Source organism: Lucilia cuprina, chromosome 4 (assembly GCF_022045245.1).
Source record: "Lucilia cuprina isolate Lc7/37 chromosome 4, ASM2204524v1, whole genome shotgun sequence".
NCBI lineage: Eukaryota > Metazoa > Arthropoda > Insecta > Diptera > Calliphoridae > Lucilia > Lucilia cuprina.
In genome coordinates, this window is record NC_060952.1 from 50,920,714 (window position 1) to 50,946,613 (window position 25,900).

A 25,900-nucleotide genomic window follows, 5' to 3' on the forward strand; every position below is an offset into this window, starting at 1 on the left:
TCTAAAGATGCTTATTGATGACAAATATTGTTTTGTGTTAATAATGGGCAAAACCGGTTCATGATTTCACTTAGCCTAAATACAAGTACCTCCCGGGAAATAGTCAAAACATTAATAAATATGTTGTTTATGTTGCAATCGCTATAAAATTTTGCAGAAATCTGTTATATATACCTGTAAATTATGTTGGGAAGTATTACTGATATCAGGCAATATTTGACCCTAGCCTCCATGTATGGATCCTATAAGACAATGATTTTTTTCCATACAGAAAATAAGTTTACAGTTAATAAATCTTTCAAAAATTAAAAAGTTATGATGAAATTCTACAAAAAACATTTGTTTTTAAATCTAATAACGCGTTTAAATTCTATAGACCTCGGTCCACAATTGACCAAATACCTCATTAAATATCCATACATTGTAGTACAATTCGCCTTATATCGAATAAATAAGTAAATTCTGGGACTATTGATTCATTAAGACTCCATATACAGGTCCGCCTTCCGAAATGCACAAATTTACAACCAAATATAAGAGTTGGTTAAATGGAAATAACATAAATGCAATGTAATTAGTAATTAGAATGAATTAAATTCATAAAAAGTTATAGAAAATTAAAAATTTTACCACATAAATTGTAATGGCATAGTGATAATTACATAAATTTATTACAATTATACTCAGATATGTGGCATTTCATTCACAAACAAATTTAATACGTTAATTTGTTCAAATTTTTCTATCAATTTAATATATTTTAAAAGGAATTTTAGACGTTACCGACACATATTTATTATATCTAAACAGAAAATAAGTGTGTACTTACATCTTTTTTCTTTTTCTTGTAAAGTTGAAACAATTGGATCTATTGCTATGAAATCAGAGATGATGCTAATAGACCTAAATTATCGATTTCTATAAAAAAAAAACGGAAATCAAAAACAAGTTGCTTACGTCCATTTTACAAAAAGGGCTCGATATGATACCCCACTCTCTGTGTCATATTGCAATGTCCTTCTATCTGAAATTTAAAATTAGTGAAAATAATCTACAAAGTCAGGGAAATATTTAAACCAAATTCATTAAGTTCAAACTACGGCTTCAACTAGCTGTAATATGCACAACCGGCTCTCATATTTTTCTATAGTGTTTATACTTTTTTGAAGTTGTAGGAATAACAATAAATGAGATATTTGTAAAAAACTGACTTTTGTTACCTTTGATCCCCAACATCTTGCTTAGCGTACATGTAATTAATGTTTACTTTTATCCACTTAAATAAGACCCTAATAAGGAGTGAGATCGAAAAATTCTTAACACACGTTTTTCATTACATTTTTCAACCAAAGTATTATTTGATTTTTTTTTTTTTTTTGATCAAGTTACCTTTGAAAAACATGTCAGTTATTATGTGTAATGTCAATTATATTAATTTTTTTGTTAATCTGATTAAAATGAGTGACCAGAAAAAAGTGCGTACTGAAATTATTAAATATTTTCAACTAAACCCAACTTGGTCTTACAAAAAGTTGGCCAAGCATACAAAGGTCTGCCGTCAAACTGTTTCCAATGTTATTAAACAGTACCGGGAGAACTTGTCAGTTGATAGAAAACCTGGTTCAGGTAGAAGGAATGGTCCATATGATGTTTCTAAAGCCAAAAAAATAGAACGCATTTTCAAAAGAGCTCCCAACATATCCGGTAGGAAAGCAGCTCGGTTAGCTCAGTGCTCGGACTATTTGGTACGAAAAGTTAAAGCTAATGCAGGTTTAAAAACATACAAGGCTCAAAAAGTTCCTCACAGGAACGCTGCTAAAGATTTAGAGGCCAAAAACAGAGCACGGAAATTGAAGTTAAGTTTTATAAAAAAATATTCTTGCTGCATAATGGATGACGAAACGTATGTTCTGGCAGATTTTTCGCAACTTCCAGGTCAAAAGTTTTATGTTGCTGATGCTCGAGGGAATGCTGAAGAAAAGTTTAGGACCCAAAAGCAGACAAAATTTCCCAGAAAGTTCTTGGTATGGCAAGCAATATGCAGTTGCGGCAAAAGAAGCCAATCATTTGTTACAACGGGCTCTTTGGCCTGACTTGGCATCCTGTCACTATGGTAAACAAGCCCTTGAGTGGTACAAGAACAATAATGTGATATTTGTACCAAGAGAGGCAAATCCTCCAAACTGCCCGGAGCTAAGGCCAGTGGAGAGATATTGGGCTCTTGTTAAAAGAGAATTGAAGAGTACAAAAAAGGTGTCCAAAAGTATGGTAGATTTTAAACGGAGATGGACTACATGTTCGAGCAAAGTGACAGAAAGCACTATAAAAACGTTAATGGAAGGGTTTCCGAAAAGGGTTCAAAATTTCATCACTAGTGATTAAAACTATAAAAATATTTTTTTTTGTAAATTGTAATAATAATTTGAATCAAATAAAAAAAATTAAACTGTAAGTTTAGTGGTTTCTTTTTTATAAACATATATGTATGTTAAGAATTTTTCGATCTCACTCCTTACGAAGCCCAGTGCAAATATTCATTGAGCTTTCTAAAATTTACCAGTTTCCAAATTTTTTGAATAATTTTCCTGAATTATTTGTTGTGCTGTATTTCTTTGCGATACTAATGGTTTTAAGTAAATTTTGCGCGTTTAAGACACTTTGGTGATAGGGTTAAATAAGAGCCGATCATTACAAAGATAGGAAGTGTCATTTTTATAATTATATAATACTTGGTTTGCAGATTTTTGGACAGATATATTTATTTTATTTATTTATTTATTTCATCAATCAATACATCAATACATATATTAAACTTAGTTATAAGCTAAAAAGCACAAATCAAGAGGTCCGGTTGTATGGGGGCTAGGTGAAGTAATGGCCCAATTTTAAACAGGTGGTATAAATTTTTCCAAATGTATTGAAAGTTGCGACCTGTACAAAACTCGATTGAGAAAGTTATTCAAAGTCGATCAACATACTTTTAGGTTAGAACAAACGCATAATATAATCCAATATAGTGGTGAACGTGTAATTTTTCAAACTACATTTTAAAATATGCTAATTGCGTGATTAAAAAACACGAATTATAATATTAATTTTAAGGAGTAAAAAGTAATTTGGAACAATGAAAACATTGAACGGAAAAATTATGTTTTCAATAAAATTTGTATAAACTCTTTAACAGTAGCATAAACAACTATCTTATGTCGCATTAACTTAAGATAACTGTTTTACATACAAAAAAATTAAAATAATAGAAAATAATAAAAAAGCATAATTAAAACATAAATAACTTTAAAAACAACGAAATTTCTTTTGCAAAGATTCTTATATAAAGATTCTTGAAATAATCATTTATATTTGTTTCTTTTTTTTGCATTTTTAGTATTTTAAACAATAACGAGTACATTTTGCTTTTGGAATATTTTACAATATTAATTTTGTTCTGTAGATTTGTTGAAATATATAATATTGTTGTTGTAAAAGTTATTTCAACCAAATTCTTATTTTTTACTTATCCAAACGAGACTAGAGCAAATGACAACATTCGGAAATTGGCCACTTTTAGAAAGGGTAACTAATGATGAATTTCTTAAGATATTACCACATCTTAGTTTGGAACACTACTTTCTAACGCAAGTATTTATTCCTAAGAAGAAATGGATAAATTTGGTTGATGTAAATTTCAAAACATGTCAGGTTAAGTGCATTGTCTGCAGCAAACATGTGCGATTTGAGGATATAGAAAATCATTTTACACATAATGATCATCTAATGTCTTTTTTACATTCTAACGCAAAGCAGTTTTACCATCCATTTTATACATATGGAAAGGGAGACATAAAAATGGCAAGGGGTGAAGAAGCACCTCAAAAGATGCGGGAAAGTGTTCTTCGTGAAGTGAATCTGCAAATGAAAAGTTTTAGGAAAGAATGTATTTTGGCTAAGCAGTTTGCTGATATCGTCCAGAGAAGGTCACAAGAAGTAGAGGATGACAACTTGATACAAGCGGCTATGTCTAAAAAAATAGAAAATCCTGAGGACATGGAAGTAAAGGTAACTTTGCCGTTTGAAGATATTCCCAAATTATTCTTTTGTGAAGTAAGTGGAGAATGGCAAGGTTTACTTGGTTACAAAAACTTGTTAAAAAAGTCTACTTTTCATTGTAACATATGCTCAATGAGTTGCTGCGGCGTAGAAAGTCTAAATTCTCATTTAAATGGTTTTACACACAGATTGAAGCAATTGAAAGTATTGTCTTTGCGATATGAAGACAGTTCTAAAATTAATAAAAATTGTAGCATTCATTTTGGCGATATATTTTCATTCTCAGTTAAAAGGGATGCAAAGCATTTACAGGGAGATAAAATTATTAACAACCTTGACACCCAAATTACTAAACTACCGAACGAAATTGCTAAAAAGGTCAAAGCACTTGACGAATATGTGCCAAATGAACTTTCTTGCACAGAAAACAAACACGAGCTCTGTGAAAGAAGTGCAATTGAACGGGATGGAAAATTTGAATTTGATAAACACCTGGGACACCTTGGTGTCGAATATGTGCTAAAAATAATGAAAAATGAAAATGACCGAGATCCCAGATTCGAGTGTGGACTATGCGAATTTGTAGGCGACGGCAATAAAATGCAACGTCATCTTCTTTATTATGACCACAAAAAGAAATATTTGGATTTACACTATACTGATACTGTTAAAAAATATGAATCATCACTAGGTCATATGTCTTTTAGAGACTTCCGCGATGTAATGAATGAGATTGTTGATAAACTGTCAATTGAAATAGAAAAGCAACATAGCCGCAGCTTACCGTACACTGTTGCATTAAGTGATTATAAAGTCCGAAGACCTGATTTGATAGCCGAAGCATATGCTCTCTTGCATGCTTCTCAAAACAGAGGACCATCATTTTCGAATGTTTTTTCGATCGATGACATACGAAATCTTAAGAATGCTGTTAAGGAGATTCCAGAACGAAGGAAATATAAAAGCATTGAATGTATGATATTTACTATAGCTCCAAAAGGCAAGGTATACTTGAATCAAATGAACCACGATCCGGTAGTTCGCCTTAGGGAATATAATGCTAAAATGAATAAAAATCGTCAATCACACTGTAGTCGCTCTATATCACCTACGCCAGATCTAGTCAATAATTCAGTAAGACGAGATGGCTCCCGTAATGATCGATTGAGTACACGTTTTTACGACCAACGGTCTCGATCCAGATCTCCTATTTCTGGGAGGCACAGATCTCCCATAGGAAGGGCTCGAGGTGTTTTTGAGTCATCAAGGGCTCTTAACCAAAATATTTGGGATGCTTATCGGCGTGAAATTGCCATCGCTGCAAATGAAATTGAATCTGCTTATGAAAATTACAGGAAAAATCCAGAAAGCCATCCATTGTACGAGGAAGAGTGGAATAGTTTTTGGCAACATCGCAAAAAGGAGCTTGAGCGCGAAGGCTTGAATCATCGTACACACAATTTTCAACCAGAGTGGGTACACTATTTCAAACAGCGTATTGAAGTACTATTTGGAGAGGCATTGCATACATCGCAGATAAACATTCGTCACAGATTGGATATTCCATTAGATGCTGAAGAAGATTGTCAACGTTCACATGAACCTGCAAACCGATTTTTAGTTGATTGTCATGATAAAGATAGGTTTATGGTAACTGAGGAACTAGATGGAATCCAACAACAACGTAAACGTCGAAATTCTTCTGAATTTAAAGGTAGCGCTACAAAAAATAAACGAGTATTTCCTGAACAAATACATGCAGAAACAAAAAATTATTTAAACGTGGACGAATCGCCGCAATCGATTGTCACAAGAATTAGTGACAATCATTCGAACGTTGTACATGTACTTCGCTTAATGACAGCGCTAGAGGAACATTTAGGGAGTTTGGGGGGGAAGGTAATGGATTTATTATCGAATGCCCTACAATTGGAAAAGAGCTTTCGTGGAAACAGTATCGAGTTCGAAGCAAACGTTTTAACGCCTGCTAATTGCCAACTACTTGAAACTGCAATGGAAAAACTTAAAGGAATATTATTTGCAGGATTATTGGATGAGCAGAAAATTTCGGGATTCAATCGAGTTATCCATCACACAGCTAATCTACTAAAGTATGCGGAGAAAAAGGGATGGAGACAAGAAAGGCGCGAACATGATCGAGAGAGAAATACTTTGCATCATATGGCAGGGGGTACTCAGCAAGAACATATGAATGTTACCCGAAATCGGTGTGGCGGCGGTGGTGTAATACCATTAGCTGGTGAAAAAGCATTATCTGATACCTTAATTGATTTAGTGACCAATATTCCTCACCAAACGAAAAAACAACACATGAACATTTCAACGGAACAATTTGTAGATCCTTCAGAACACCAGCATTCAATGCCTCCGGTTTGTCCTCCACCTCCCACTATTAAGGGAACAAATATAAGTTCAATTTTGTTTAGTGGCTACAAGGAACAACAAACTATCTCCTCAGGTCTTGCATCATTCAATACTAAATTGTCACTTGATCAAACTAATCAAAATCAAAAGCACCGACATAACCAGTCTCTTCACTCTGAATTTGTCCAAATGCATAGAAACACAAACAGTGGGGGAAATAACTTATACAATAACACTTTTAAAAACAACAATGATACAAGAACACGTGTAAATACTCGCTCAAATAATGGACCTAAAATTGGAGGCGGCATGAATAATATTAGTGGATCAGCAGCCCAGAATAAAAATTCACAATTCATTCCAAATGTGGGTCAAAATAATGCCATGTATCAAGGAGGAGGTAATAGCAACCCAAATTGGTCACGTTGGAATAATATTAATTAAAATGACATTTCATTGAAATTTTTGGTATTTTCTTTTTAAATAAATAATCACAATACATAATATTAATTTTCAACAATTTAAACTTAAACATTTTCTGTATTTTATAAGTTGTATTGGAATGTTAAAATGAATATATGTATGTACTTTTGATATGTTTATATTAAATGTTTCTTTGATATAAATATTTCTTACGCTTGGATAACTCGATTAAAGATACTGGAATAAAAGTCGTGTTTTCAACGGAGAAGTGTACTTATGCTGCGCTACTAATATTTCAGAGGAAAATAATATAAAAATTATATTTAAACAATTGTTAATATATTTTTTTAAAGGCGCGTTTTTCTGACAAAGATAAGGTTTATTCTTTGGTAAAACCTGCTTTAATATATGTTTTGGGTTTTTCAGTAGTCAGTAAATTTATTATTATCTATGTTTAACTGAGTGTAAGTCGCCAATTAAACCTAAGTCAAAGTATAACAAGTAGTCCGACTCTTTGGCAGCCGTACCTAACTTTAAGCATGTGTTAATGAAAAAGTACCTAACTCTAAATATGTGTTAGTAACAAAAATGTATACAATGTCTCTCATAAGTATTCGAATATAGGTATAATATGAAAAGAAACCAAATTTAATAACATATTTTGTATGCAAAATTAATAAATTAATTTGTTAAATTGTCTAGACAGTCCTTTTTAAAACATTAAAAATTCATATTTACTTAAATTACTTAACCTTTTTTTTTTAAAAAAGTCTATAAAATTACTTCACTAAAGTATTCGAATTTTTCCTGTATTTCATATTTGACCATATTTTACGAAACATAAAAATCGAATGGTCTTTTTGCTTAAAATTGTTTTAAGAGGTTACTATCAACTGAAAGGATATATTTTTGGCCCATTTGGCCCACAATTTTGGGGCATTTGTACCATCTTTTCATATAAAATCATTAAAATTACGATTTTAGACCAAATTTGCCTTTATTTTTTCTCTTTTTTCCAGAGATAAAACCAAAATTTAATATTGGGGTTTAATAGATTCCTTGAGGTGTCTAAAAATATTTTTTTTGTTATAAGGATCTGTTTTTTAAACTTTCCAAGATATATCTTTGGTATCGTTCTTCTGTTTCTAATTAAATTATCTGGATCTTAACACCCCTTTCGTACCACTAGGATCGATATTTTCCGACAAAGTTGGCTAGTATATATTATTGTAAATATAAGCACTAATATATCTTAAATTTTCAAGACATCGTAGCGGTATACAACTCCAAAACATGCCTTAACAAAACGTGATCCTATACAGTATATTTTAGTTTTTACTACTCATAACATTCATGATTATGTTGCCCATTACAACAACACTGTGTGTTGTTGTATATTTTTCAGTTAGATTATAATTATAGGGTGACATTCAGCCTAGAGGCCATTGGTTGGAGGCAAAAAAACTTAAAACGTATAACAGCTGATATCTAAAACAATATATAGAAGACAAGTTTCCCCCAAAAATTGTGACCCTAGTATTATAAAAATATACTTGAGTTCCAATAAATTGAATTAGCGATAGAAGAATGATTCCAATAATATATCTTGGAACGTTTAAATACATATTCTTGTAACAAAAATATTGTTTTTAGATACCCCAAGAGGTATATTAAATTCCAATAACAAATTTTGGTTTTATCTCTGGGAAAAAAGAGAAAAAAATACAATTGTTTCAAAAAATCGCCATTTTAATGATATTACATGAAAAGATGATACAAATGCCCCAAAATTGTGGACCAAATGGTCCAAAAATATATCCATTCGGTTGATAGTTACCCCTTAAAACAATTTTTAGCAAAAAAATCATTCGATTCTAATTTTTGTGTTTCGTATAATATAGTCAAATATGATATACAGAAAAAATTCGTATACTTTTGTGAGGTGATTTTATGGACTTTTTTTAAATAAATCTAAATTAATTTAAGTAAATGTGAATTTTTAGTTTTAAAAAGCTTGATATCAAAGCTAAGGACTGTCTAGACAATTTAACAAATTTATTAATTAATTTTGCATACAAAATATGTTATTAAATTTGGTTTCTTTTCATATTATACCTAAATTCGAATACTTATGAAAGACACTGTATGTATTGGTGCATTCTAAACACACAGAGATTTATAAAAAAGTTAAAATTTTAATTTTGTTCGAATTTTCAATACCAAAAATTGAAACTCAGTTTGTAAATTAAAATTCAACAACAACAAAAATGAAATGTCAATAATTAGAGAAAATATTTTTTTCTGGTTTAGGAAAATTAAACAAAATTTTGTGTAAAAAGTGAGATAAAGTTATTTTAAAAAATTACAGATTTTTTGTGAACATCCGTAATTTCGCGTACAATCCTTGAAAGTGGACAAAAAGTAAGTTAAACATTTGAGTGTTTTGACAAGTTTAAATTTCTCACAAGAGATTCGAATTCACGCGACACTCGTAGATGTGAGAGAGCAATTTCCTGTATATGAGAGTCGGACTACTTGTTATACTTTGACCTAAGATATAACACACACTCAACAAAAAATAATAATAATAAATAAAATAGTGAACTCGGATGAAAAAAAAATTTAATATTTTAATTAAATAGTAATTTTCTTATTTCTTTTAACAATACTATTATTGCTTTAAATGTTTATTTATATATTTTTTTTAAATTTTACATTTTACAAAAGTGATATTTGCAAAAAAACAACGGTTCATTGTTTTTGACTGAAAAGTTGGCAATACTAACAAAGTTAACTCATCCTAGATCCATATGAAAGAAAATATTGATCCTATTATTATTTTTTTAATTTTTATATTATGTTCCCTCCTTAATATTTTAAATCGAATTATTTATTTAAATAATGAAAATTTGTATAATTTTTTTTCAAAATTAATAATAAATTTTGTTGAATTAAAAAATTAGAAACTTAACTATACAGAGGTAGACAATCGTTTGTACGCAACATGTTTTCTTTGATTTTTAAAGCCATTTTTAAGAGAATTATAAAGCTTTTTTTGAAACTGGATTCAATAAATCATAGTAATAAAAATATCAGATAAAAAATACATTTTCGTTAAGACATTCGTTTGTACGCAGTTATGTAATTATTACTTTTATTGTGATAATTAATTTCTTATAAGCGAATAACGGGTTTTAGATGTAAAATTAATATATTTTACAGCCATACAAATTATAATAATCTTTATAAAGATATATCTTTATATATCGTAATTAAATTAGGGAAAAGTGTATCAAAACTTTAGAATTAAGGATTATTTTAAACATTTTTTTATTTCCTTACTCATTTTTTTATTTCCTTAATCATTTTTTTTATTTCCTTACTCATTCTGTATTGAAACTAACATAAAACGAAAAATGTTGAATACTGGCTTAATTAATCGATTTTTCGACAGTAATGTTACAATAAAATTGAAAATTATGACAAAAAATCTAAATTTGTTTAACAAAATAAAGACAAGAATTATACTGCTTGGAGTAAAAAAATCTACATTCGATACCGATTTAATCACTACTTTTCAAAAATTGCTTGTTATCAAAGATTTATTAAGAGTTATAGAGAGATAAAATTGCTTTTTCAATAAGGACTGACATCAGATATGAAAGAGTTAATATTTACTAGTGAAAATAAGCGAAACTTCTATTAAAATGCAAATTACATTGCGGTTGGAAATTGCAGGTACATCGGATATGTTTCTTATGCAAATTAAAGATTTCCGTCGGACTTTTTCACCCCAAATTTGATTTTGAATATTCTATGATTTATTGGGAGATGTTTTAGCATAAAAAATAATGAAAAAATGCAACAGGAGTTAGTAGAGAGAGATTGCAATTGTCTTCCTTGACCCAACGAAATTTTAAGACACAATCAATCTAAATCATTCTTACGATGTTCGCTGAAAGGATTCATAAACAAAAAAATACTTTTTCTAAAATCTAAAATTTAAACAAAAGCAAAAAACAATATAAAAATTAAACATCCCAATAAGCAAAAACCTTTGAAATGATGTAAATATGTATTTGAAAACCTATTCAAATTTCACACATAGCCTTTGAGAACAAATTTGAAAAATTTTGTTTTCAGATGGAAAATTATGGCCTTCTCAAACAAAAAGGCAGTAAGAAATCAAACGTATTTTTCAAATATATTTCAAATTTAAAAAAAGGCTAGAGGTAAGCTTGAAACTAAAAAAAATTTCAAACGTATTTCAAGTATTCTTTATTATTATTTTCATACATATTTCAAACCCTAAGGAGTGAGATCGAAAAATTCTTAACATACATATATGTTTATAAAAAAGAAACCACTAAACTTACAGCTTTATTTTTTTTATTTGATTCAAATTATTATTACAATTTACAAAAAAAAAAATATTTTTATAGTTTTAATCACTAGTGATGAAATTTTGAACCCTTTTCGGAAACCCTTCCATTAACGTTTTTATAGTGCATTCTGTCACTTTGCTCGAACATGTAGTCCATCTCCGTTTAAAATCTACCACACTTTTGGACACCTTTTTTGTACTCTTCAATTCTCTTTTAACAAGAGCCCAATATCTCTCCACTGGCTTTAGCTCCGGGCAGTTTGGAGGATTTGCCTCTCTTGGTACAAATACCACATTATTGTTCTTGTACCACTCAAGGGCTTGTTTACCATAGTGACAGGACGCCACTATAGAGCCCGTTGTAACAAATGATTGGCTTCTTTTGCCGCAACTGCATATTGCTTGCCATACCAAGAACTTTCTGGGAAATTGTGTCTGCTTTTGGGTCCTAAACTTTTCTTCAACATTCCCTCGAGCATCAGCAACATAAAACTTTTGACCTGGAAGTTGCGAAAAATCTGCCGAACATACGTTTCCTCATCCATTATGCAGCAAGAATATTTTTTTATAAAACTTGACTTCAATTTCTGTGCTCTGTTTTTGGCCTCTAAATTTTTAGCAGCGTTCCTGTCAGGAACTTTTTGAGCCTTGTATGTTTTTAAACCTGCATTAGCTTTAACTTTTCGTACCAAATAGTCCGAGCACTGAGCTAACCGAGCTGCTTTCCTACCGGATGTTTTGGGAGCTCTTTTGAAAATGCGTTCTATTTTTTTGGCTTTAGAAACATCATGTGGACCATTCCTTCTACCTGAACCAGGTTTTCTATCAACTGACAAGTTCTCCCGGTACTGTTTAATAACATTGGAAACAGTTTGACGGCAGACCTTTGTATGCTTGGCCAACTTTTTGTAAGACCAAGTTGGGTTTAGTTGAAAATATTTAATAATTTCAGTACGCACTTTTTTCTGGTCACTCATTTTAATCAGATTAACAAAAAAATTAATATAATTGACATTACACATAATAACTGACATGTTTTTCAAAGGTAACTTGATAAAAAAAATCAAATAATACTTTGGTTGAAAAATGTAATGAAAAACGTGTGTTAAGAATTTTTCGATCTCACTCCTTAATTATAATGCTAACTGTTGCAAAATTCATATATTTTTTTCCATCACCTGAAAATAAAACATTCATACATTTATTTTAGCATATTTTTCTTTTATATCTCCGATTATTTCTCCTATATTTAACGTTTTTTCGCTCCCTTGCTGTAGAAAAAATGTTCTGTTTTTATTTTTCTAAAATAATTTATTTTTTGAAAGAAACTTTTCTAAGTTCAATTCAAACAAAACTTTGAAAATTTTATAAATATCACACATTATATTTTTTTAAACGTTTTTGGAAATTATCATGTTTATTTCAAAGGCAAAACTTTAAAATTTGAAAACAATTTGGAAAATACATTATTTAGTTAAGAAAATTTTCAAAAATATTCACAGGTTTGAATCGATGTTTATTGGGATAGATTTTTTCTTTTATCTAATTTTTAATTTCGTTTTTTTTGTAAAATGTATTTTAACAATTTTTTTCAATTTTACTCCATTGGAATACACTAAAACCTCGTTTTATGCGAATTTAAATTTATGCGGTATGAAGTTTTTAATAAATTGACAATAATAACATCACTTCTCAAAAAATCCTATTTGACAATTTTAGAAAGAAGATTCATTTAATAGTAAAAAACTATTTTGGGGGATCGGTTTAAACTGATCTAAATTGTAAGTATTTATATAAGTGTATGAAGACATTTTCCAAAACAATATCCATATAAAATATTGGTGGTACTTTTTGTTGACCTTTTTCGAAAGTCGAATATATTCGACATTTATCTTTGAAATTATATAACTCACTATAAAGAAACTCAAATCTCAAAAATAATAGCGGTTTCCTTTATCGTATTTAAATTGACTCAACAACAAAATGTAAGTATTTATTTTAAATATACATCGCTGTACTAATCCACCATGGAGTATATAAGCGTGGTAGATTTACCACTAACATAAACAGCCGATCAACATACCGCCAATAACGTGTTAGGTCGTAGCGGAGATTCCATAACCTTAAGAAAATAATAAGGATGTCTTCCGGCTACTTCGTGAAAGGTCCTACTCAAACTAAGTTTGGAGACCTTATCTGTTATATTTATTTATTTCGAATAAAATCAAATGTATTACATTTGACATAAAGTATAAAGAGTTTAGGAGCTATGTCCCTTTTCTACTTAGTAATGTGTTATTTAATTTTAATATGTACAAAATTAACAGTGAAGATTTGTTATTATATATGAAGAAAAAACATCTTCATCTAAACATCTTCTGTTGAAGTTTGTTGTCAATTCGACTATTCTATCATGGACGAGCTCATGTAGATCATGTAGACGTCGAGTAGAGTAATGCCAAATAAGATTGAAAACTATTTTAAGTATTTTATTTTGCGCTGTTTGAAACTTTTTAATATGAAATTTTGCGGAAGACGACCAAACTGGAGCGCAGTAGAACATAACGGGGTGAAAAATTGATTTAACAATGTGTTTCTTGTTATCAATATACAACTGTATATTTCGAGTTTCTATTAATAAGAGGACACAGTACCCTAATTAATTTGTTGACTTTATTAATAATATAAGGTATGTGACAGTAAAAATTTACTTTGGCATCATGTATAACACCAAGATATTTGACATTACTTTATCATGGGATATGAATATTCATAAAACGTACTGGATGCTGGGGAACAAAACTGGCTTTACGCTTCCTGTTTTTTTCTGGATTAACCAAAATTTTCCATTTATCAAAATAAGATTTGAACTTATTAAGAGCAATTTGAAGTTTGGAGATAATGTTAATTGCTATATGTGCCGTTATATGTACTGTGATATGTGTCCGAGCAAAGAATTAATGTATCATCGGCGAATATTGACATAACGTAATTGAAAAATACTGGAACATCTGCTGTATATATCAGAGATTGACAATGTGTATGTATGAAAAAAGTAATCCAACTATTTACTCATAATTTTTGAATACAATGTACGTCCACACAAGTTTCATTTTGGGTATCTTCATGTACGTATTCGCAATGAAATATAATTACGTATATTCAATACGCGTATCTAACATGTATGGACTTTTTCAATATTCAAAAGCACAGCTAGCTGGTATGTGTGATCGCAAATGAATAAAAACAAATATGTTGGGAATTACTTTTATTCAAACATTTCAACAAAATACCCAAACGATAAAGAGAGTATTGATGATATTATGATTTCCTCTAAGTATTGCTGTGCGAAAATGCACAAATGCGTGTAAATAAAATATAAATAACAATAAAGGCAAAATAATGAGCATGTTCTTTGGTAGGAATGTTTACACTTGGTGCGTTTCTATTAATCATGTGATAAATAGAATGTACGTTTTTTTATAAAAGAATCAATTTATTAAGAAATAGCAACAAATTATGACTGACAACTATAATACAAAAAGTATCAGGTAAAGAACTTTTCATTCAGTTTTTAAAATTAAACAAGTAAGAATTTATAGTCGGGCGAGGCCGACCATATAATACCCTACAAAACTGTGGACATTTAAGTGAAATTTTGATGGGGGGCTTTTCATAGGGGCTAGGGTCATATAAGAAACTATTATTATGGAATTCGTGGGGGTCATCAAATCTTGTATACAACTTGGTTATTGCAGCTTTTTGTCGAGATATGAGTATATTAAACATAATTATGAACTTAAAAGCCCTATTCGGCGGGTTCAGTTGTAGGGGGGCTAGGTGAAATAATGGACCGATGGTAACCATTTTCAATAAGCTTCGTCTACGGTACCACAAAAAATCATCTGCCAAATTTCATTGAATTATCTCTAAAATTGCGACCTGTAGTTTGATTACAACGATTACAAGCCCTATTGGGGGTTCAGTTGTATGGGGGCTAGGTGAAATAATGGACCTATCTTAACCATTTTCAATAGGCTTCGTCCCTGGAACAATAGAAGATCATGTACCAAATTTCATTGAATTGATTACAAGGTTTACATGGACGGACGGACAGACGGACGGACAGACAGCTAAATCAACTCAGAAAATGATTCTGAGCCGATTGGTATACTTTAAGGTGGGTATAGGACCAATATTATTGTGCGTTACAAACATCAGCACAAACCCAATATACCCTCCCCACTAAAGTGGTGTAGGGTATAAAAAGTAGTGTTAAAAAATTAAAGAAGCAAAAAAATGTTCATACATTTTTACAATTGAATAATTTTATGCACTTAAATATAAAGGCATTTTTGGATATTTTTAATAAAAATATCAATTCCTGCAACCAGTGGTTTTTTCTTTAGCTGGAAATATTATAACGGGGAAAAGAAAACGGTTGGAGCCTAAAACTAGATAGCATATTATTTTTAAATTTTTTTATATAAAAAAGTTTGGTAATTTATTTTTTTATTTATATTTTTTAGTTATGTATAATTTTATTAATATTTTCAAAAAAAGTTTTGTTACTTATAATTTCTATACAATAAAATTTATATTCATAAAATCAACAACTTTAATTTTTTACACATCGTTTCATTCGTTTTTGCTTTGTTATTTGCTGTTGCATTGAGTATGATGAATATTATTGTGCGATTTGTGTTTCACGATACTTACTCATACTTATTTGGTTGCAATACGTTACGATTACTACTTTTGTCATATGATTGTGCGCTTTGTGTTTCATGATACATACTTATACTTGTTTGGTTGCAATACGTTACGATTACTACTTTTGTATATTATATAATATTAGTGACAAACAAGAGCCCTAAGGGCAGCCAGCTGAAATATAAATTTGCGTTGACGAAGTTTTGCCCAGGTATATGTACATTAAGATATCTATTTTGTAAAATGTTTTGTATTATTTTAACAATTTCGATGGGATGGGATATTAAATATGATTCAGGTGGGGTATAATTCATATTAGTTTCATTCGTTTTTGCTTTGTTATTTGCTGTTGCATTGAGTATGCTGAATATTATTGTGCGATTTGTTTTTCACGATACATACTCATACTTGTTTGGTTGCAATACGTTACGATTACTACTTTTGTATATTATATAATATTAGTGACAAACAAGAGCCCTAAGGGCAGCCAGCTGAAATATAAATTTGCGTTGACGAAGTTTTGCCCAGCTATATGTACATTAAGATATCTATTTTTTAAAATGTTTTGTATTATTTTAACAATTTCGATGGGATGCGATATTAAATATGATTCAGGTGGGGTATAATTCATATTAGTTATTTGGATAGAAATATTATTACCTTTGGAAATAGTTACTCTATCATTTAAAAGAGTGATTCAATTTGAATGATTTAGCCAAAACTTCTACTTTTTCTCGCTGAGTGTAGTAAATATTGTTGTTGTCTCTTAAAATCGGAATATTACTTGATTTCTTTCTAATAAATTTTAGATATTTTCCGAAAGGCCGGATAATATTTGTCAATATTAGCCAAGGTAATATTCCAGGATTGATTTCTGAAATTAATTATCTCATTTTTTATATTTTTGTTCAATCTTGACATTAGATAGTAATCGTTTAAATCTCTAAATCTTTTACAATTTCGTCTGTAAACATTTTTCATTTGTATCATACTTATTATGTTATTAGTCAGCGGTATGGTAATTGGCGCTATATGGTTTATGGGAACAAATGTATTGCTGCTTTTACAACATTATTCAAAATATTTATCATGTCATCTATTTGACTTTTGTCAGTTATTGCACTATATTCACCTTATGTGGGAAGATTTTAATGTATGAATTTGCCTTGTTGAAAGCGTAGTTCAAGTTATCTACAGACTTGTAGCTAATATAGACATTACACAAAAGGTAAATGGTCTCATCCTACATCATTAATAACTTTAACAGCATTAATAACTTTAACAGCTGTTTGATGATACATTAGTTATTATTTCTTAAGCATCCCCATTAACCATGTCTACAGCTTAGATCACAACCTAATATGTATTTATTGTTAGTATCTGTTCCCAGCAAAAAAAGACGTGCAAAAAAAGTAGTAAATGCATGGGTTGAACTGATAATGAACTGGTTCATATTTAGGGGAAACATGCATGATTTTAACATTAGCGTGTCATTGGCGTGCATGGGTTTGTATTTAGAAAAATAGTTTGTCACTCTTCTGGGCATACTGGATATCAACTTCTGACACTTCTCCAATGGAATTTCGTACCCTATTTTTTGCGTTTTGTCCCACAAATCATCTTTATTTTTGGAAACTTCCTTCGAAAGCCTTATCTTTAATTCACTTCACAAATTTTCAATTGAGTTTAAATCAGGGATTAGCTGGGCCAGCTTAAAACACGTACATTATTCTCCAGGAACCAGTTTTTTACCAATCTTGAACTATGCTTTGGGTCATTGCCCTGTCCATATTAATGGCATATTTTCCGATGCATATGAAGCATTACGTTTTCCAATATGTCTCTATACCTACTTGCGTTCACTGTATCATTCTATTCGGAATATCGGACAAAAACCTTCCATGAAAAATTGTTACCGTCATTTAAATGGTTTCCAGTTAGTATTTTTTGAGCAGATGTGTAATTATGAGCTCAAAAGCCCTTTTTGGGGGGTTCAGTTGTATGGGGGTTAGCTGAAATAATGGACCGATATTAATAATTTTCAATAGGCTTTGTCCTTGGGTCAAAACAAACGTGTATTCCAAATTTAATCAAATTATCTTGAAATGGCGACCTGTACTTTGATAACAACGTTTGTATGGACACACGGACGGTCGGACATCGTTAAATCGACTCAGAAAAGTGATTCTAAGTCGATCGGTATACTTTAAGGTAATATTTTTAATGCGTTACAAACATCACCACAAAAGCAAAATACCCTTCCCACTATAGTGGTGTAGGGTATATTTACGAAAGATAAATATTAAAATGCAATTATAAAATAAATTTATTTTAACTTATGCTGTTATTTTTTTCGATTGTAAAAAAAAATAAGAACACTTTGTGTTGTTCTCATCATTTAAATATTTTTGTTGTTGCTTAAACTCAAATAAAATTACTGCAGTACATTGCAAAGAATTATAAGCAAGTATTAAAATCCGCAATATTGTCAATACTGTTCTAATTTTTGTTTATTATTATTATTAATAAACAATTGTTTATTATTATCAAAAACATTTGTACATATGTAAGTATGTACACAAATCAAAATGTAAATTTTTTACAAATTCAATGAAATTTTTAAAGCCTATTAGAATTTATTAGAGCATTAAGTATATAAAAATTCTAAAAGGTTAACAATTTATAGTGAAGTATTGCAATTTCTACATTGGAATTAAATAACATCATTTGAAGGAATTATTCATGCATTCACTTATGGCAATTTTATTTGGATTTAAAATGAATAAGTTCGAAAGCAATCATGAAAATACCCCTTCTTCTTGAACAACTTCATTCTTTTTTTGCTGGGTTGAGATGTCTGAACCACCTCCTGCAAAATAACAAGAGTTAATGTCAACACAGTCATTCTTCATTTCTTCACAACTTACTCTAAAACCAATGTTTTCGATAATTTCAGTAGATTTTGGTGGTAAAGGTTAATGAAATATATTAGGCAAATATCAACATTGTGTTTTTTTACAAATACTACGGGCATTCCATGATATTTTTAGATTTGATATTAATTCAAATGTAAGATCTTTTAATTCTTCAAATGAAAACAAATTATTATTGTTTTTAACATTATTGTTGATGGATTGACTGAATTGCTGATTATAATTCACTCTAGACGTATTTAAACGATTACCCATACTTTGATTTAGAGTACATATTTGGAAAATTATTTGTACCATTATTAAATGCTTGTATTATTTTTCTAGGACTCTTTGGATGAGATCGTTGTCGAATTTGTTTATATAGTTCTCTACATGGACATTCAGGCGACATAGCCTTATGATCTCCATTGCATTTGGTGAAAAAAATTTCGCCAAAAAAATTTTTGATTGCAGATCAAAAGTAACAAGAAAATATTGACTTTACACATCAAATGATAATCAGAAATACATTGTATGGGCGTGTCACCTTCCGCCTACTTTAAATTTTATAACATAAAGTGGGCTAAGTATACCGAGGAGATGCATATGTCAAAAACATATTTTGTAACATTTCTTATATTGACTTTATTATATACTACTATATTTAGTGTGCTTTGCTAACCTAAAATCGATGTAAATAATAAACCCACTTTACGATACACACTAAAATTGTAGCTATAAAAGTTTTACAAATATATGAGTTTTTGTATTTACTTCATATACGTCAATTTGGATTTTAACTCAAACGTTGAATAGTCTAATTGTTTGTCAGATATGTGTATCTTTGTGTCTACAAATTTTTTTACCCAAATCTTCAATTGAATGTCATAATTTTTCCCATATGTTTTCAATATTTAGATGGATTTTAAAGTTAGTCGTGCGAAACTATGGTTTTAGCTCTTATACTTTCTAAGATATACACATTTTTGTATTTAAATATGTGTGAGGTTCCATGCCTATGATATATATGGGCGGGCTTTCCGATAGATGTAGGTGATTAAGAGCGGGTTTTTGAGTTGGCTATCAAATGCCAATTAATAATCAGATTTGTTAATCTAAAAATAAATTTAATCTGATGTTTATCCCTTTTGTTGTTTTTGAGTACAAGAATACAACAGTTTTTGAGTACAAGATACAAAACAACAGAGAACTTTACAGAAACGTTTGTTATCAAAATGATGCATGTTTTACAAAAAAGAAGATAATTGTAAATGTAATATGAAAATTAATGAAAACCTAATGTTAAACCAAAAAATATGTTGTGAAGTCCCCATAATTTAAATTAAACATTTTAATGTTTTTTTTTTTTTATGTAAATTTGTTTTGCATCAGATTTCTTAAATAGGTTTTTTTTGACGGTTTTTATAAACTGTAAATGAAATAAAAATTGTTTGGACAGAAGCAGACAAATAGTTTTGGTAAGATTTAAAAGCTGCATATTCATAGAAGACGGCAACATAAAAACCAGGACTAGGTCCGATAAATTTTAATTTAAAATTTTACAAAACTTTCGCATTTAAAACACGGCTGTAGACTACTTCTTAAATGAAGCATATACAGTATTGTTCGAAACGTAAGCAACTTTTTTTGGCATTGTAAACAAAGTGCCATAATTTTTTTTTAATTAATTTATTCAAAATTATATAATTGATAATAATAATATTAAGTGTCTACATTATACTAACAACAACAACAAAAGTTTAATTCCATTTTGCTGTGAGTTACAAGAAAATAATAACTGAATTAACTTCATAAATAGCTGTTCGAAACTTAAGCAACTTTTTGTTGTTCTTATGAAAATCTTTGGTCCTTTTGAGTTCCAAACACCTTTATGGAAAAGATTAGTTACTAGTGTAGTTCGTAATTAATTCCAAGCGGATTTTAAGCCATTCGAAAGCTGCAATGTTTTCTAAAACTGCAAGTTTCGACCCAGCGCTTCAGAATGCCGAACAGCATCTTGAGTCGGGAGATTTAAGAGGGACTTATTCGATAACTACTCTTAGATCAACTTTGCCAAAGGTTTTGGTTCATTATCATGTTGAAAATCGAAATAAAGTAAGTTGTTCTGTTCAATGTACTTAATCCTATGGTTCATTTTGTTGGCCAAAAATGTCCCAGAAAGTAAAACAATCCAATTTGCATTTCAACATCAGGACTTTCTCTACTCACCAAAAATCTTGCCCACAACCTTAATTGTTTGACCTCTATGTGTTTTAAGCCTTTAATGTACGATCATGTAACCGCATATGAATCCCGCAGTGACATGACACAAATTTTACTTAAAGAAATTCGATTTTTTTACAAATTCTGTACAATTTTGGGTAGAATATTGAAATAGATTACGCAAGACTTATAAAAAAACAGTTTTATTTATAAACGGGTCCACATTTTCCTTCTTAAATTCAGGCGATGTATGTGAGGCTCAAAGGCTGAAGGAAATATTATAACATATCCTTTTAGTGAAGGCCCAATAATGAATGGAGAGCTAAAATTTAAGGGTGTGGCCATGATTTTTGAAGAGAAGGGTTAGTCCTGATATTGAAACACAAACAGAGTTGGATTGTTTTTCTTCTTGGGACGTTTTTCGCCAACAAAATGAATTATATGATTGAGAACAACGAGCAGAACAACTTAATTTATTGCGATTTTCAGAATGATAATGAACCAAAACCTTTGGAAAAGTTGATATAAGAGTAGTTATCGAGTAATGCGACCCAAATTATTTGATTGTCCACCAAAATCTCCCGACTCAAGTCGCTTAGAGATGCTGTTCGGCATTCTGAAGCGCTGGGTCGAAACTCACATTTTTAGAAAACATTGCATCTTTCGAATGGCTTAACATCCGCTTGGGATTAATTACGAACTACACTAGTAACTAATCTATTTCATAAAGGTGTTTGGAACTCAAAAGGACCAAAGATTTTCATAAGAACATCAAAAAGTTGCTTAAGTTTCGAACAGCTATTTATGGAGTTAATTCAATTATTATTTTCTTGTAACTCACAGCGAAATGGAATTAAACTTTTGTTGTTGTTATTATAATGTAGACACATAATGTTATTATTATCAATTATATAATTTCGAATAAATCAATTAAAATAGAAAATATAGCACTTTGTATACAAAGGCAAAAAAAGTTGATTAGGTTTCGAACAATACTGTAAATGTTTAGTACCAGAACAATACAAAATAAAATTGAAAATTGCCTAAGCTCCCTACTATCAATACATAGAAAAGTTAATGGATTAACAATGTAATCTAAAATAGTTAATCATAAAAATCGAAAATCGATTATTAGCTTTTCATACCATTCCACCATAGTACGGACGACCACTGTTTTTGGCCAAAACAAAAAATGTGTCCAACACATATTTTTATGGTATTAGACCCTTTTTGCTTTAAATTATAGTCTAATGTCGAACAAATATGGTAATAAACATAGTTAAGAAATTTAATATTTTTCTAAAATTTTAAATATTTTTTTAGTTTTATTTAGGATGGCATTGTATTATTATCATGTTGCCAGGTTATCACACGTTTGTCCGGAGAAACCCTACCCCGCCCCAAGAAGTTGGAGCACCGAACTTAATTATATCAAAAGAATTTATCAGAAATAAGTTTTAGTGGTCTCTGCTAGTATATAATTCAGTTTAAATGGTCTCCAAATATTTTATAACCCACTCTGAGGTTAAAAAAAAGCACACGTATAACGAACATTTATTCGAAGTAATGTATTATTTAGTGCGGGGGTGAGAAGTAACTCTGTTGAAAACTCGGCAACTCAAAGTTGAATATTTTTCAATTTTTGTACTTTGTGCACAAGTTTTACGAATTGATTGTAACGTACCGTAAACATGAGCTGTCAGTCCGAGTTCGTCGTAAAGTATTGTATGTGTTTGGATCTTGGGAAGAGACTTTTTTTAAAAGCTTGTATGGAGTTGGTGACCATAAAAATTTAAGAATTTATACCTAACATACATGATAAATAAGTTTTTAATGTTGATGGGACCAAAATACATGTTAAATTCCGGCCAAAGAAAGTGGTCATCTGAATCATAGAGTATTCTATAGTTTGAACCAGCTCAAAATTGTGAAATTTTTGAGACCCATTTCAAGAAGATAGAGAATATTTTATTTTCACAACTTATAATGAGAAGTTCACGATTTTTAATCGTTGGTTGGAAACTAAGAACAATGCAATAACAAAAACCATTTTTATTTTCTCATGTTCAGTAATCCAGCAAAAAAAAAGAACTTCCAATGAAGCAAAAATAAAATAAATTACACGCATTTACACCGTCCAACACCATTTTTTACACACGAACCAAACCATATACATACGAAGGCACATAATTTATATGGTAATTTATGTGGTATAACTGCGTACTTAGTTTTTCATTTTCTTTTATATGGTATAACTGCGTACTCAGTTTTTCATTTTCTGATCGTTTGTCCTTTTTATAGGACTTTAAAATTTGAGGTACATACAATTTTCAAAAATTTTTATAAAATATTTTTAGCCACCCTATTATAACAATATGGGTATCAAACTAAAGAAGACAATTGCAGTATTTATATCTCGTATTTTGTTTTATTTTCTTGGAATAAAAATATTTAAAAAAATATCCTTATAAAAGTTTATCCTTCATTGTCCTTGAAATTTTATACAAAATTGTTCAACAAAAATATTCATAATAAAGACATTAGAATGGAGTACAAAAGTCTGATATTTGGTCTTCATAGCTAAATTTGTTTAATTTTTATAATTTTTTTTAAATATCTATTTCCACTCTGAAAATTTCAAAGTCCTTTTTTATACCCTTCACCTTCGTGAGAAGAGTATATATAAGTTTGTCATTCCGTTTGTAATTTCTATAATATAATTTTCCGACCCTATAAAGTATATATATTCTGGATCCTTATAGATAGCGGAGTCGATTAAGCCATGTCCGTCTGTCTGTTGAAATCAGTTTTTAGAGGACCCCAGATATCGGCGAGATCCGAATCTTCAATAATTCTATTAGACATGCTTTCGAAAAGATCGCTATTTAAAATCAGCAAAATCGGTCGGTAAATAACGGAGATATGAGCAAAAATCCGAGACAACCTCTGAAAATTTCATCAAAAAATGTCATATTTTTTTCATGCTTTGTATATTAGAAAAAGATGTACACGTGTGTGTGTAGATGTATTTGGTTTTATTCAGCTGTGTATTTTTTTGTATGTTTGGATGCTGTTGGCGTCATTGTGTTGTTATTTTTGTTTTTGTTTTTCTGTGTTTTTCGTTATGTATGTTTAGATGTCTGTTAGTTTAGGTACCTTGTGTATTTTGTGTTTTATTTCGTTTAGTGTAGTTGTTGTTGTTCTTTTTGTTTAGCCTTTGATGTAATAATAATGTAGTCGGGAAAAAATTTAAAATTTATAAAAGATGTTTAAAATACACTATGGTGAAGGGTATATAAAATTCGGCACAGCCGAATATAGCACTCTTACTTGTTTTGTTAAAATATTATGTAGAAAAAAAGTTAAAAAGTGGAAACTTTGAAGAATATGTCATGTTAAAACTACCTTCTGGGGAAGTATATTTTCCTTTTTAATTTAACACAATTATTCCGAACTCTATAGTCATTCTAAATTCTATATATCTTTTAAAAATATCTTTGATCTCCCAATTATGTTTTCAAAGTAGTTTATTATATAGATTTCATTACAAATACAAAAGTGCGAAGGTATATCATGTGTAATTAGTAAACCACGATATACACAAATACATAAAGATTTAAACAAGTGGGAAAGTATAACCGGACTGGGCTGACCATATGATACCCAACACCAGTTGTTAGTTTATTCAAAATGTGTTTTATTTTAGCAAATGAAATATTTATGTTGAATTTTATTTCAATTGCGACATATTGAAGAAAAACTAATTTTCTGAAAGTGGTTTCATACAGGGGCTAGAGTCAAATAGAGATTAAAGGCCTGCACCAGACAACAATAATGAGACAATTTGTTAAAAAATATCGTGTGCGCCATCATAAGCACACGAAATGTTTTAACAAATTGTCGCATTATTGTTGTCCTATACAGGCCTTTAATAGGGATATTATAAAATTAAGAGGAGAGATTTATGTCTACATATATAAACGTTTTTTATGCAGCTTTTTATCGTAATATTAATATTTATAAGTCAATTATGGAAGTTCAAGCCCTATTTTACTATTATAATTTATAATATTATCCTAAAGTTGATTTAAGAGTTCGGAACATGCATCCAATCCAATTCAAATGTTATTATTTTCTTATAAAGAAAGCCATTAAACATGACTTCTACAGAATGTAAAAAAATTGACTTAGTGCTACTTAGTGCTAATAAAATTCAGGCATGCATGTTCAAGCATGCAGGCAGTCAGGAAAAATACCAACACACACTCAAAATAACAAGTACGAGTTTGAAGAATGTTTGAATACTTATTTGAATGAATGAGTGAATAACTGTGAATATGTTGAGGGTTATACACAAGGAAGAGACATAAACATGGACATGAAAATGATTATATACCAGGATATGAATACAATGTATGTTTGTATGCCTGCTGTTTAGTTTGAATAGTTAAAGTTCAAAATCTAATAAATAAATGTTATTTTTTTTTTTGATAAATGTTATTTTTTTTTTTTTTGGAAGTACTTGGTTCTATTTTTGCTGGGACATTTATACGCATCGAGAGGTATTCCTATATGAATAAAAAGAAAGTTCCTTTAGACACGTTACTGTACATAATCTCTTTTCTAAACAAAATATTTTTTATCAAAAAAAAAAAAAAAAAAAAAAATTTTTTTACTCATACCATTTATACATTTATACAAAAAAATATTTTTCATATTATTTGTTACTTTTTATTCATACTATAATTTGAATATTAAACTATATAACATTTCAGTATTTTTTGTTCGAGGGAATTGTCATATTGTAATGTGA

General features: G+C 29.9%; 1 protein-coding gene across 4 annotated transcripts in view; it reads left to right on the forward strand.

Annotated features, from left to right (window-relative positions):
- Positions 1 to 25,900, forward strand: part of LOC111681668 (tubulin polyglutamylase TTLL5) — a 261,613-nt gene that overhangs the window by 24,006 nt on the left and 211,707 nt on the right. The window contains exon 2 of one of the 4 annotated variants that reach the window (XM_046948831.1): positions 3,386 to 6,938. The exons of the other annotated variants lie outside the window; for them this stretch is intronic. Coding sequence (XP_046804787.1) covers positions 3,538 to 6,876 — 3,339 coding nt within the window. The 5' untranslated portion in view covers positions 3,386 to 3,537 and the 3' untranslated portion in view covers positions 6,877 to 6,938. Of the gene's footprint in view, positions 1 to 3,385; positions 6,939 to 25,900 lie in introns of those variants that run through there. 4 annotated transcript variants of the gene reach the window in all.